The sequence below is a fragment of the Athene cunicularia genome, assembly GCF_003259725.1.
Source record: "Athene cunicularia isolate RWA chromosome 5 unlocalized genomic scaffold, athCun1 chr5_part2, whole genome shotgun sequence".
NCBI lineage: Eukaryota > Metazoa > Chordata > Aves > Strigiformes > Strigidae > Athene > Athene cunicularia.
The window spans coordinates 1,571,635-1,584,304 of NW_020799102.1; the positions used below are offsets into that span (position 1 = coordinate 1,571,635).

General features: G+C 54.2%; 1 protein-coding gene across 2 annotated transcripts; it reads right to left on the minus strand.

Moving 5' to 3' along the window:
* Window positions 1-714: 714 nt before the first annotated feature.
* PGGHG (protein-glucosylgalactosylhydroxylysine glucosidase) lies at window positions 715-11,710 on the minus strand. 2 transcript variants are annotated; one of them, XM_026850634.1, is made up of 14 exons: window positions 11,628-11,710; window positions 11,097-11,364; window positions 10,388-10,598; window positions 9,405-9,840; window positions 8,249-8,368; window positions 7,919-8,050; window positions 7,479-7,590; window positions 6,322-6,394; window positions 5,699-5,835; window positions 4,795-4,928; window positions 4,450-4,545; window positions 3,886-3,983; window positions 1,553-1,767; window positions 715-1,460 (listed from the first exon to the last, which is right to left on the minus strand). In XM_026850634.1, the coding sequence occupies exons 2-14, from the start codon at window positions 11,347-11,349 to the stop codon at window positions 1,396-1,398; spliced, it is 2,082 nt and encodes a 693-aa protein (XP_026706435.1). In that variant the 5' UTR covers window positions 11,350-11,364; window positions 11,628-11,710; the 3' UTR covers window positions 715-1,395. The 2 variants fall into 2 exon arrangements, with proteins under 2 accessions (XP_026706435.1, XP_026706434.1); XM_026850633.1 differs by having other exon boundaries at window positions 11,584-11,671.
* Window positions 11,711-12,670: the final 960 nt, after the last annotated feature.

A 12,670-nucleotide genomic window follows, 5' to 3' on the forward strand; every position in this document is an offset into this window, starting at 1 on the left:
GTGGGGAGGGAGAGGTCCCTTTGTCCTGCCCTGCTGCCAAAAACTGTTGCTAATGAGGGGTTGGGTGACTTTTGAGGAGGCTTGAGGGAGAGCCAGTCTAATTACAGAGCTGGGGAGCAGCTCTGCCTCCATCCCTAAGCGTTCCCACATGCTGCCGGCGGCAGGGAGCAGCCGCAAGGTTTTTTATAAACTCCACAGGATTCGGCCGAGATTCCTGGGGTTTGCTTAGAGAGGACAGAGCCCGGGGGGGGGGGCAGGGAACGCCTCCCGCCTCCCTGGCTCTGACCCAAGTCTGCGCTAGCAAAGGCGTGGGGCTGGGAAACGAGGCCCCACAGCCCGCCCCAGGCTGAGGGATGCAGGACGGGAGGACGCTGCGGGTGCAGAGCTGGGTATGGGGTGCATCCTGCTCCCTGAGTGCGTACCTGGACACAGCCCTTCCTCTTCCATCCCCCGGGGCTTTCGAGCACATGGAAAATGCCTTAAGCAAACAGACAGCAGGTCTTGGCTCACCCTGAGGTTCCTGAGCTGCAGGACTCTGCTCAGCCCCCAAAAACCTTCTCATCTGACATAATGAAAACATGCCTGGGCTTCCACTAGCCCTTCAAACATCAAGTTAGAAGGGTTTTAAGTCCCAAACTGCTTGAAAAGAGAGATGATAACTTAGATAAGGGCTTAAAAAATGTTAGGGAAGTTATATGCTGAATAACTCAAAAGAAAAGGAGCTGTGTGCTGTGCCGAGAGGGCTAAAATGATTTTGGCTGTGGATTTGGTGTTCAATATTAGTGCAAAATAATGCTCAGCTCCAGCCTTACTTCTGCCCACTCTGCCTGCTGCCCCACGCAGTCTTTGCAGAGTTCCTCATTATGGGGGTCAGCAGGATTGGGGGGGTTGCGGCTGCTCAGCCTATTGATCCCCCTCTTTTTGCTCACTGGCATCAGGGCTGACACCGCGAAGCAGAGGTGGCTGAGACCCCCAGCCCTTTGAGTCCCCAGAGTGAGGCAGTGGGCCCGGGAGGAGGCAAGAACCAAGCCAGGAGGTACTGGAGGAGCTGGGAGTCAGCGCAGGCAGGGGCTGGGCTACGACCAGATCCATTCAGCTAGGGACGTCCCTCTGAGTGCATAAACAAGTGATGGGTATTTAGAAAACTCATTTAAAACAGTCGCTTTCATGCTTGATTTCATCTCCTCTGCTAAGTGAGAGGTGTTGAAGGCGTGTGAACAGGAGTCAGCACCGACAAGGATGCTCAGCATCACTCAGGGAGCTGCTGAGTCCCAGAGGGTTTGTGGCCCAGCTGGGACCCCCCCTTCCACCCACCTCTACCTTCCCCCTCTGCCAACATCTGCTCTTCGACTTCTTCCTGCTGCTTCAGTGGGTAAAACCTGGACCAGCCAAGGTTTAAAATGTCTCAGTGGACGACCTCTGAATCCAGCCAGCCGCGGTGGGGAAAGAGACACTCTGCCCTGCAACAAAAAACAACCCGTGTGAGCTACGGGAATGGTTTATCCCCAAGTTGCCTTTATTTTAAGAAGCAGAGCAGGTGATAATACCACACCTTCACGCAGGGGAAACTGCTGCCCCGACTCCTCCAGCACAGCTTCCAGGGGAGGTGCCCGAGGGTCCTGGGGAGACGAGGTCACTTCAATCCTGAGCTCTTCTTTGGTGATGGTGAACGTCAGTTTGTTGCCAAAGTAGGAGACGCCGGTGACTTTCAACTTGTTGACATCATGGGGAAAGGCTGGGTCGAAGCGGAGGCTGGACCTTGTGATCCTGGAAAGGCAGGAGCATGTCAGCGGTGGGAGCAGAGGGTGGCCCCAGAGGAAAGCAGCTCTGTGGGGTCGGCCACCTCCCCAGACAGTGCAGCCTCACAGCCCTGGGGCCCTCCTGCTGCTCGAGGGATCTGTGGGCAGGGGGAGTCCCTGGTATATCCCGAGGATCTCCGGGCAAATCCCAAACGCGCTGATGAAGTGCCTGGTGAAGGGCTACTCGAGCTGTGATTTCACAGCCCAGCACCCTAAGGTGTTCCTGTCCCACTCCCAGTTCCTCAGCTGGGGTCTGTGGTTTCTATTAGGTTTTGGGGTTTTTTTTTAAATAAAAGAAGAGAAAAAAAAATTTTTTTGTCTTCCAAGACAGCTCAGTTCCCCAGTCTGGTTCAGAGGTTGGCTTCAGCAGCAGCTATGTGGCAGAACTTTGGGAAAGCCCTGTCCACGATGGGATGGAGAACAGGGCACAGGACCTGGCAGAGGTGGCCAAAGACCCCGAGCAGGAATTACCACTGAAACTGAGACTAAATGCCATGCGATGGAACTAAACTCCAGCCACACGAGAAGCTCAGGAGAGGGCTGGAGCTGGGCATTTTAGGATGCAAGTCCAGCTTCAGCCAAAATACCAGCAGCAAGTGTCTGCCCCCAGCTGCTGTTGCTTGGAAAGGTCTGTGACCCTGGTGAGATGGCAGGAGCTCACCTCACGCCCAGTGCAGATGTTCCTGGACTTGCTGCTCACTAAATCACGAGACACGCCTAACCACTAGCACTGCCCTTCCCCTCTGTAATTTGCCATCTCAACAAAGATGCATCCGCACAGCCCAGTTTTCACTTTCCCTCTGGGCTGTGACCTTCAGAAACCCCCATCAGCTCCCATTCCTGCCAGTTTGAAGGGCTTTAAACTCAGCAGTGCTATATGTGCTTCGTCACCAAAAGATAAAAATCAAGCAAACAAGCTTGAATCCTCCCTCCAAGTCCTCACCCAAAGTCAAACAGAGACCACTTCTGAGTTCTGGCTTTGGATGAGAAAATACAGTGGTCACCGTTATCTCCTACACAAATTTTGATACATGAGAGCTCTTGACCATCATCTCCAGTCTGTTGAGAGGGCTCAATGGTCTGGAGAGGGCTCAAGAGAGGCTCAAGAGACTGGAGAGCCTCAGCGGCAGGCCAACGCTCCAGTCAGGTCTGTGGCTTACAACAGGCATGAAACAGGCACGGCCCTGAGAGCGGCATAAATGTCACCTCGACATCTGTGGAAATTTGGCTGGAGCCCGAAAGCCCGTGGCTTGAGCCTGTGCTGGGAGGGGCCCAACCTGACACACACACAGAGTGTCTGAAGACCTTTGAGATTCGCAAAAGCTGAGATTAAGGTTTTAAGATGGGAACACAGTAGCTCACACCCAGCTCCACCAAGAAACTGGTGGGTTTCTCAGCAGCTTCTGGCCACACACAGAGAGTTAAAACACATAGTTAGTGCTCAGAGGTTTCGCTGGAAATCACAAGGCTTGTCAGTTTGATCCATCCTCAATTAAACTAAGAATACTCTCAAACTGTTGCTTCAGGATTGAAACCACCAGGCTGCTTTGGATACAAGACACAGCTTTGAAATTTTGAAATTATATGAACAGCTTAATGGTTTTTTGAAGATATTTTAATGCTGTGGCAATGCCAGCTGAGCACTTCCCTCACAGGGGCTTGTGCAGCGGGCAGATTGCCTCGGGGGGCTGGGGGGTCGTGCAGAAGGTCCTTCCACACCACACCCAAAGGAGGGAGGATGATGTTACAGCTAAACCAGAGGACAGACTTAGGGAATGACATTTACCTTCCCAAACACACAACCAACTCATCAAGTGACCTGGAGAGAGTCTCTTACTGGTTTACATTTTCTGATAATTCCACCCTGTTCTCCACCAGTGACTGGCTGCCCCCAGTACCCGCCGTTCATCTGGGATCATTAATGTTCCTGTTCGTTTGTTACCTGCTGGAAGCTCTGGAGGATATTGTGGATGCTGCAAGCTCCTTTCTTTTTCACAAGTAAAACCACATTGCTCCAGCTAAACAGTAAGGTTTTGAGGGACAGTTAGCTGCCTAGAAATTAAACATGCCCTAACCCAGGTCTCACCTGAATCCTGTGTAGCCAAAGAGGACAGCTTGCAGGAATCCACCCATCCCTGTCAAGAAGTTCACAGCTCCTGATCCATCCGAGTTCTCCACCCAGATCTGCCCCAGCAAGAGAAAGAAATGACTCAACAGTTGCTTTTGGACTCCTCACAGTTTCATGGGTTTGAACAGGCTCATCCTCGTTCCTCTTGCCGATCTGGGGCGCTGCAATGACTGTGCCCCGCAGCCTGCCTGGCGTGAGGTGGCGGGTGGGCTCTGAGGCGCCTCACAATACCACCGTCTCTGTTCCCTTTCCTGTCCCTGGCAGGCAGAGGGAAGCCCGGGGTGACCATAACACTGCTCCATGGCTTTGTGCTGCCTGGTAGGAAGCAGATGCTTCCTCACTGCTCTTCGGAAGCAGGCGGAGAAGAGACAGCATGTGCGAGCACCCAGCTCAGTATAACAGCAACCTCATGACCACAGAGGCTCCAGTCCAGTGGACACCTCTTGGCGTGATGTTTGGGAACAGGTGAGACAGAATCAGGAGATGTTTGTCACAGGGAAGCACCCACGACACCCAGCTAACCTTGAAGGGCTCCGTGATGTTGCTGAAACACTTGTTGAGTTGGCTCTGGGCTCTTTGCACCTCCTTTAGCTCCAGCCAGCCCACAGCAAACATGCTCTGCAGGAAAGAAAAACGGCCTTTCACGCGCTGCTGTGTCCTCCAGGGGTGGAAACACAGCAACAGCTTCAGAGTGACACCACAGCTGCACCCTCCTGAGCCACACCAGACCTCTTCAGTGCACATCTCCAGCTCTGCACCATCCTCACTCCCAGTTTAAAGCAGGTCTGACAGTCGTGCCCACGGATGGGGCCAGCAGCGACTCACTCAGATGGAAACCACCACCTCAGGCCTCGCCCCTCTCCTTACCCAGGTCATGGCTGGCCCAGCCAGCTCTGTGACAGGTTCATACATCTCCAGGTCATTTCTCCGGACTTCAGAGCTCATGGGGTGCATCAGTGGGAACCCAAGCAAGACCACGTCAGCTTGTTTTACAGGCTCACCTGGGGAAAGGAGCAGGTCAGACCACGTATGCCAACTGGGGATAACTGCCAGAGTGAGTATTTACTCATATGGGGAACAAACCTGACTCACAGAACCATAAACTCAGAACAAGCGCCACATCAACAGGGAAAAGGCACTGGAGCTGGATGGAGGACAACTTGTTGCTGCCTTGCTAAAGGCAGACCAGACCAGCAGCTTATGTTGTGTCCTCAGTCCTGTGTCTGCTGGAAGCTCTGTCGAGGACGCTGGCACAGCCCCAGTGTGTGGCACCCAGACTGGTGCACTTCAGGTGCAAAGGAATAGCTCCCACCATCCCATAAAACCCAGATTAGCCTGCCCCTAACTGTGAGAAAAGAGGCAGTCAGCTGGGCATGTGTCCACCAGACACTTCCAGAGGGTCGGGGGCTGCTGGAAGGGCAACACAGGGCACTTGACCTTGGAAAGAGAGACCCAACTGTCAGCAATGGGTCCACAGCAACCACGCCATCTGCAGCCAGTACTAATTCTACTCTCTGTGTTCCCAAATTTCCTAATTTTATGAACCTGCTAATGAGAAATGATCCACTAAGAGGCAGAAAAAACATCTACAAGCCAGGCTCTCCACACTGGCAACCCAACTGCTGCACCTGGAGAACGATGCTTAAGGTCTTTATTTCAGCCAACCATTCCACTGCTGTTTCTGTGTTTGAACCAGAGTCCCCACTTCTCACAGGCTCACAAAGAGCGAGCAGTGGCCAATTCAAAGATCTGCTCCTGCCTTCCTGCTCACCTGGGCTGTAACCATCATACTCAGGGTGATATTTCTTCTCCGCATCAAAGGGCACTTTGACTTTCTTGGCACAGTCCACCCACTCCTCTGGCACTGGGATCAAGAAGTCCCGAGCAACATCAGCTGCAAAATTTAAGCTGAAAAGAAGCGAGGAACAATGCTTTGTGTCAGGCACGGGTGCCCTTGACCCCCTCAGAGAGGGGAAAAGAAGAAAGGGAACAGAAAGAACTAATTAAGCCATAATGGCAAAGAAACAGCTACTCTGAAAGAATACAGGTCAAAGATTAAGCCTGGGGTAACAGCTTTCATTGCTGGAGTTGGGAGTCCATTCCTCTAGTTTTAGATGTCTCCAGCTGGCTAACTGCATAGACATCTCATAAAATGCAGGGAGAGGAACCCTCCTGTGAAGTGAAACCCCTCTCAGTCTCATGTGGACACCTGGCACGGGTCAGATGAACCACCATGGGACCCCCTACTTTTTCCCACTGACTGTAAAGGCAGAGACCAGCTCAGACAGAGGTGTAGGAAGAGAGGAAAGGTGTGTCCCATGCGGGAGCCCTGCCACGCTGCCAGGCAGAAAAGAAGAAAGATGGGCCAGTGCTTCAGCAAGGCACATGTGTTACCTCCGCTGGGCCACGGCGTTGGTGTAAACAGAGTTATCAACCCGGTAATGATACTCATCTGGGGGCATGACACCTGGGGGGAGAGGAAGGGGACACTTCACACCGCAGCACACCGAGGTCTGGCACGGCTTTGGGAACCCCTCCCGCTGCAGCGATGCCTGCCCTCATGGCGAGGTGTTGCCTCTGCTCTGGCAGGAGCCCACAGCCACCTCGGTGCAAGGCTCAGCAGAGGAGAACCCAAGTGGTGCTTGTTGTGAAGGAGAAACAACCCAGTTTACAGCTTGGGCTGATGGGCAGCAGGTGCCTCAACCTGAGGGCATCTCCCTCACTTCACTGGCGAGGTGACCTTCAAGTCATTTATTTTTTCAAGTCATTCAATCAAGTCATTAAAACATGAAAATAGACGTTTAAACATGTGACTGCTCTGGGGGACTGGGGCTGTCTCCAGGGGTCTTCACACAAAGACCCAGCCTGGAGCAACCCCAGGGGCTCTTCCAGCTCTGATCACCCCAGTTCCATCGAGACGTCTCTGCTGTATCCCAGCCTTCTCCTCCCAACCCTCCTCCCACAAACACCTCTCCTTCACTTCTCCTTTCCTTCCTTAGTGTCCCCTTTCAGTGTTAACTTGTGCTCGTTAACATAACGAGATTCAGCAGGATTGCTGCCTGCCAAGAGACCCCTTGCCTTGCAGACACATCAGCAGTTGTACTTGTTCGGCACCAACAACACCAGTTGTCCTTCAAGGAATTAAACTCCTGCAGGCTCCCAAGGGATTTAAATTCAGGTTTCTTAGAAAAAGACTTAAAAAAAATCCTTCCTCTCTAAAGCCCTTGCACTCTGTTTTCTCTAAGTGCCACAACAGCAGATCTGAAAGCACCCGTGCTTGTGGCATCAGCTTGTACCACCATAGAAAGAGAAATTTAGGTGTCCCATGAGCGGCAAAGGGCTGAGAAAACAAACAACAGATACTGCGGCATTAGAAGAGAGCTGAGCATCATGTCCCATGTTCACATGGACAGAAACATTATCTGTGAGATATTCCAGAGGACAAGGGTCTGAAGAACCTGTGTACTCCTGTCCAGGCCTGGCTGGAGGGTCTCTGAGCCTCTGCTCACAAACCCCTTCCCTACAAACAGGTCTGGCCATTGCAGAAGTACCTCTGATGTGGTAGCACTGCTCCTCCTCGCTCCACACCATCCTGCTGCACCAGTACTGAGCCACAGCCCCCACCAGCTTCCAGCCTCCATCCTCCCGGAACAGCTTTTGGTCCTGGAAGGAGCCAAAAGCAAAGAAAAACAGGGACATGAGGGAGACTCAGCCAGACCCAAACTCAGCAGGAGGACAGGAGCTTTAAGGAGATGGATGTAGCAGGAGGAAAGGTCAGAAAACTGGCCTGGATTGAGCCAACAGAATGCTGAGCCACCCATGATGAGCAAGGATAGAGGAGGTAGGGCTGAAGAAGGAAGCCTGGGGTGCTACCGGCAGTGCTGATGGGAGCAGACAACAGCAGAGCATCTCTGGGAAGGGACAGTGACGGTCACCAGACACCCCACAGGCCTTGCCACGGGGCCATCCAGGTGGCACGCGCTGCCGTTACCTGCGTGGTGCAGTAATACTGCTCAAAGGCCATCAGAACGTCCCCAGTGATATGGATTTCCTGGGCTCCGTAGATCTCCTCAGGGCAAACTTCCCGGCCAGTGGCTGCACTCTCCCATGGGAACTTCGCACCCTGCCAGGAGAAGGCGTCCGTGAGGCAGCGGAGGACAACACCTCGAGGCGCTCTCCCCAGCCCACCGCCCGCAGGCACGAGGTCACAGCCGCTGGCTAAAACTGGAGCCAGAGAGGCAGAGGAAGGCCCAGCTGCCCTCCTGCTGTCCCACTGCTGTCCCTTCTGCTGTCCTACTCAGTCCCACAACCCCGTCCCCACCTCGTAGCCCTGCTCCTGCGCATTGCGTAAGGCTCCTTCCAGCGTGCGGATCCGGTACTCCAGGATGGCTCGGGCAGCTTCAGGATAAAACAGCAGAATGTTCGGGAACATCCAGGTGTCCTGGAGACATCCAAGCAAGGCAAGGCGGTGAGATCGGCTGGTGGGGAACACAAATGCTCCCACCAGTTTCACCCTTCAAGTCTGCCCCCATCCCAAAGGCTCTGACTCTGATTTTGCTACTTCTTAAAGGTGCTGTCCCATGGGCTCCTTCCTTATAAGGGATAAATCCGCAAGGAACCGTTCCTGTCCATGCCTGCCACTCTCGGGTATCTCACCAGGATGAGATCAGCAGGACCCTCCATCATGCAAGAGAAGGGAGGCAGGAGTTCTCCAAAGACAGAGGCTCTGGAGAAGGTCAAAACCACATGTGACACCGGGAAGAAAACACACAAGGTCCAGAGGACTGAAAAGCCCATGTCCACTGACAGACCAGACGAGGTTTAGCACAGGAGCCTCAGCACCACCCAGCAGTGCTTTTTGCTCATGCCACCGATCGCTATTCGGCTGCAGAGCTGTGCATCCATCCGGCGTGGCTGCTCAAAGAGCAAAACCACCCAGCCCAGCCACCTTACTGAGTACACACCAAGCCTGCATTTAAAAGTGGAATGTGCCCATCACAGAAAACACTTCTGGTTTTTCAGTGGTTCAGCCAACTGGGCTTGCCGATGCCACCAAAGATGGGAGGAGAAGCGCAGGTTTCAACTTGCTTTGATTTAAACAGCTAGAAGCTGGTGGCCATGCTCTAAGCCAGTCCCTTGGGTGAGCAACCTGAACTACCTTAGCCCCAGACCCCAGCTTGGGGAAGGGGGCTGCCCTGCAGTGGGGTCTCTCCCCTGCGGGCTATGCAGCAGCTCCAGGCAGCTGGTTTTGACTTGGGAAATTTGCTTTTGAGTTAGAGGACAATGCAGAGGAGTGGCTCCAGGGATAGAGCTGGCTCTGGGTCGCTCTTATGGAAGGAGCAGGAGGGTGCTCCCCAACACAAGGCTGGTGCCACGGTACCCCTGCGTGGGGGGAAAGAGGAGCCTCCCAGCAGCCTCCCGCCAAGCCGCCTCCATCCTGATCGCTGTGCAAAGTCCCCAGCGCGGACTCCACCCACCTGGTCCCAGAAGACGTGTCCCCAGTAGTCCTCGCCCCGAGTGCCGTTGGACAAGCCGCCGGGGCTGATGCCGTGGAAGAGGAAGGCAGGGCTGCCGCGGGGCGGGATGGCACTCAGCAGGTAGTAGAGGCAGCCGTAGAGTGCCTGTCTCAAAGGCAGGGGCCCATCCAGGTCGAGGCAGCAGCCCCCCCACAGCGCAGCCCAGGCGCGGGTGTGCGAGGAGTGCAGGGAGCCAGCGGCAATGAGGGCCAGCCCTTCGCTGTAGCTCCTCTTCACCTCCTCCTCGCTCTCAGCCACAGCCGTCAGGAACTCCCAGGATTGCTCCCGCTCCTCCCCATGCAATGTCAAGGATTGTGGCACGGGAGTCCAGAGCATGTGAACTGTGGGACGGGGCCCCCCCTCCACCTCGGGGACCCGCGTCTTCCCGTAGATGTAGCTGTAGGAGACGGTGAGCAAGAGGGGAGGGAGAGCGGAGTGTATGGGACTCTGTGCATGTCCACCCGTACAGAGGGGACCCCCCCAGCAGCTCAGCACCAGGCTCCCCTTCCCACCCAGGACGGAACCTCCCTCATCCCCACACTTCAGCTCAGCTGCCGTCCCACCCCCACCACGTGGGAGGCTGAAATTCGTTATGACGGGTCCTCAGACCCAGCAAAGCATTTTTAGAGGCCACCTCCTCCAAACCACTACCTCCCCAAACTTATTGCTTCATAATCACAGCTAGTCCCTGCTGCCTTTGTTACTTACACATAAAAGAGCAATAATTCTGGAGTTGCAACTAATAATCTTTCTGTACTTAATTTTGTTTTTTTTATATACACCTGCCAGAAGCAGAAGATTTGCACAAGCCTCCCCACTACTTACCACTCCAGTCTAGCTCTAGCTTTATTTTGCAATTTATTTCCTAATGGTGAGCAGGGCAGCACACAACAGCCCATGAAGGATGTATTCAAGGCAAGGTCCCCCCCGTGATCCAGACTCACTGCGCTCCCTGGAAGTCCGGCCCTTGGTTCAGGTCCAAGTCCTGGCTCTCTGGCATGAAAGGAGTCTGGAGCTGGACCGTGATGGGTTGGGTGGCACGAGCCGCTCGCCGGATGGTGATGCTGAAGGCCATCAAGTGGACAAGGGAATGGTGAGCATAGATCTGATGGGTGGCCACGTAGTCAGCGGCCTGAAGCATGTGGCTGAAGGTTCCTGTAAGCACAGTGAGCGCCATCAGCCATTTGATCCTGATGTTCTGTCCTATCTACTGGTTCCTGCTGGCAAAGGAACCACTTTTCCCAGGTCCAGATCCAAACACGGCTTTTGACTAGACAACACTGTCACGCTGAATCTGGCCAAGCCGCTGATTTGTGCTATAAAACATTCTATCAGGCTTCGTGATTAAGCAGTGTTTGCCAAGCCTGGCTCCAGCAGGGATTGAGATACAGTCTAAAAATCACGCTTATTCTCACAAGAAAGGGGAATTTCCACTCGCCCTGACATAACTTCAGAACAACAACATCCGGCAGGTGAACGGAGAATGGGGAGAAGAAAGATGCGACCTCATGAGAAGCAGTGGGGGCAAAGAGACTTTTAACTTCTAGAAGAGGGTCACCAGCAGTTAGAGGGAAAGAGCGATAGGTACCCGAGATAGAGATCTGAAGGGAGGCCGCAGGACAGGGCGATTCCTGCCCCTGCTCTGTTGTTTACCCATCCGGGTGTTCAAGGTGAAGGTCTCAGCCAGGCTCCCCGCACCGGGCACCGTCATCCTCACGCTGAGGGGGCTGGGGATGTCGGCACGGTGCGTGTCTCCCGCTGCCCCGTTGTACACGCCGTTGACATGGAGGATGTCCCGGTACACGCGGGTGCCCAGGTAAGCGTTCGTCACCGTAGCCAGCAGCCGCGGGTCCGAGGGCAGAGAATTGGAGGTGAACACGGCTGGGTCCTCTTCGCCATCAGCCATTTTTACCAGCCCAAGCTGCAGAACAACATGAGAATCAGGCCCAAGGGTTGAAGGGACAGTCGGGGCAGGCTGAGCATGGCTGTGCCGGACGCCAGCCAAAAGTGAGGGCTGCTCCTCTGTAAGCTCCTTGCAATGCCCTGGGCAGTGGCAAAGCTGGCCACTTGCCAGCCCCCTCGTATTCCTGGGGTGTCCATTTCTTTTAGTCTCCCTTCTGATCACCACCAGTGCCCCTACCAGCAGTTTTCCTCCATCCCAGTGCCTGGGAAGGGTCTCCTCAACTGGGCTCATTTCCTCCTTCACTGTTTCCCTTATTCTTTCTTCACTCCGGCCATCTCCCAGACCAGCAAATTGGCTCCTGCAGCTCACCGAAACCACAACATCTTATTGGTTTTGTCGCTTCCCCAATTTCACCCCCTCTTCCTCTTCTGCTGCCCTCTCCGTGACAGGATCTCACCAGTTTCTCCCAATACAACACTACCACCTTCCTCTTCTTTCTTCCTCTCAGCGCTATTCTGTGACACTATTAAATACTCATCTGTGGCCTCAGCAGCTTCTCATCTCCCAGCTCACTGTACCCCCTCACCCTTGCATCTCTAGCTCAGCTTTGGTTACTGGCTTGCTGGGGTAAGATATTTTTATTTCATTTATATATAAAAATAGATACGTATATATAAACATATATATATGAATGCCAAATTATACGTTACAAGAGGGAGCTGGAGCTGGCACCTGGCAACGCCAAGCACTAGAATAATGCAGACATGACAGAGGAAGGCACTGAGTGACGCCCCACGTGGGGCTGGAAGGGCACCCAGGGCCCTACAAGAGCTCACCCGGCCCAGGCCGGCAGCCCCCCGAATCCCCCCGACAGCAGCCAGGCACGGCGTCGGCTCGGTTTCCCCACACCAGGCAGTGCCTGATAGTGAACTGAGAAAAACCCTCGTCCTGCCTTTGGGCAAGTTAAAAACACCCCAAACCCAAAAGGGGTGCAGAAAGGGAGGAGGGTCGGTCTTGCCTGTGGTCGAGGACGAGCTCCGGGCGGGCGGGACGGAAGTTGCCCAACTGAGAGAGAAGGAAGGAAATCACTTTTTTTTCCCCTCCACTCCTTAAAAATAAATAAATAAATACATAAAATAAATAAATCCTAACAGGCAGGTGCTTGCCCAGACGAGCTCTTTGCCCCAGCAGGGAGCGCAGAGGCCCCCGGGCGCTCCGGGGAAGGAGGAACCGAGAGGGAAAAACCCGTCCGCGGTGATTTCCCGCCCCGAAGGCGCCTGAGAAAGGCAGGAGCGGAGCTGCGGGGGGAGCAGCACAGCCCCGC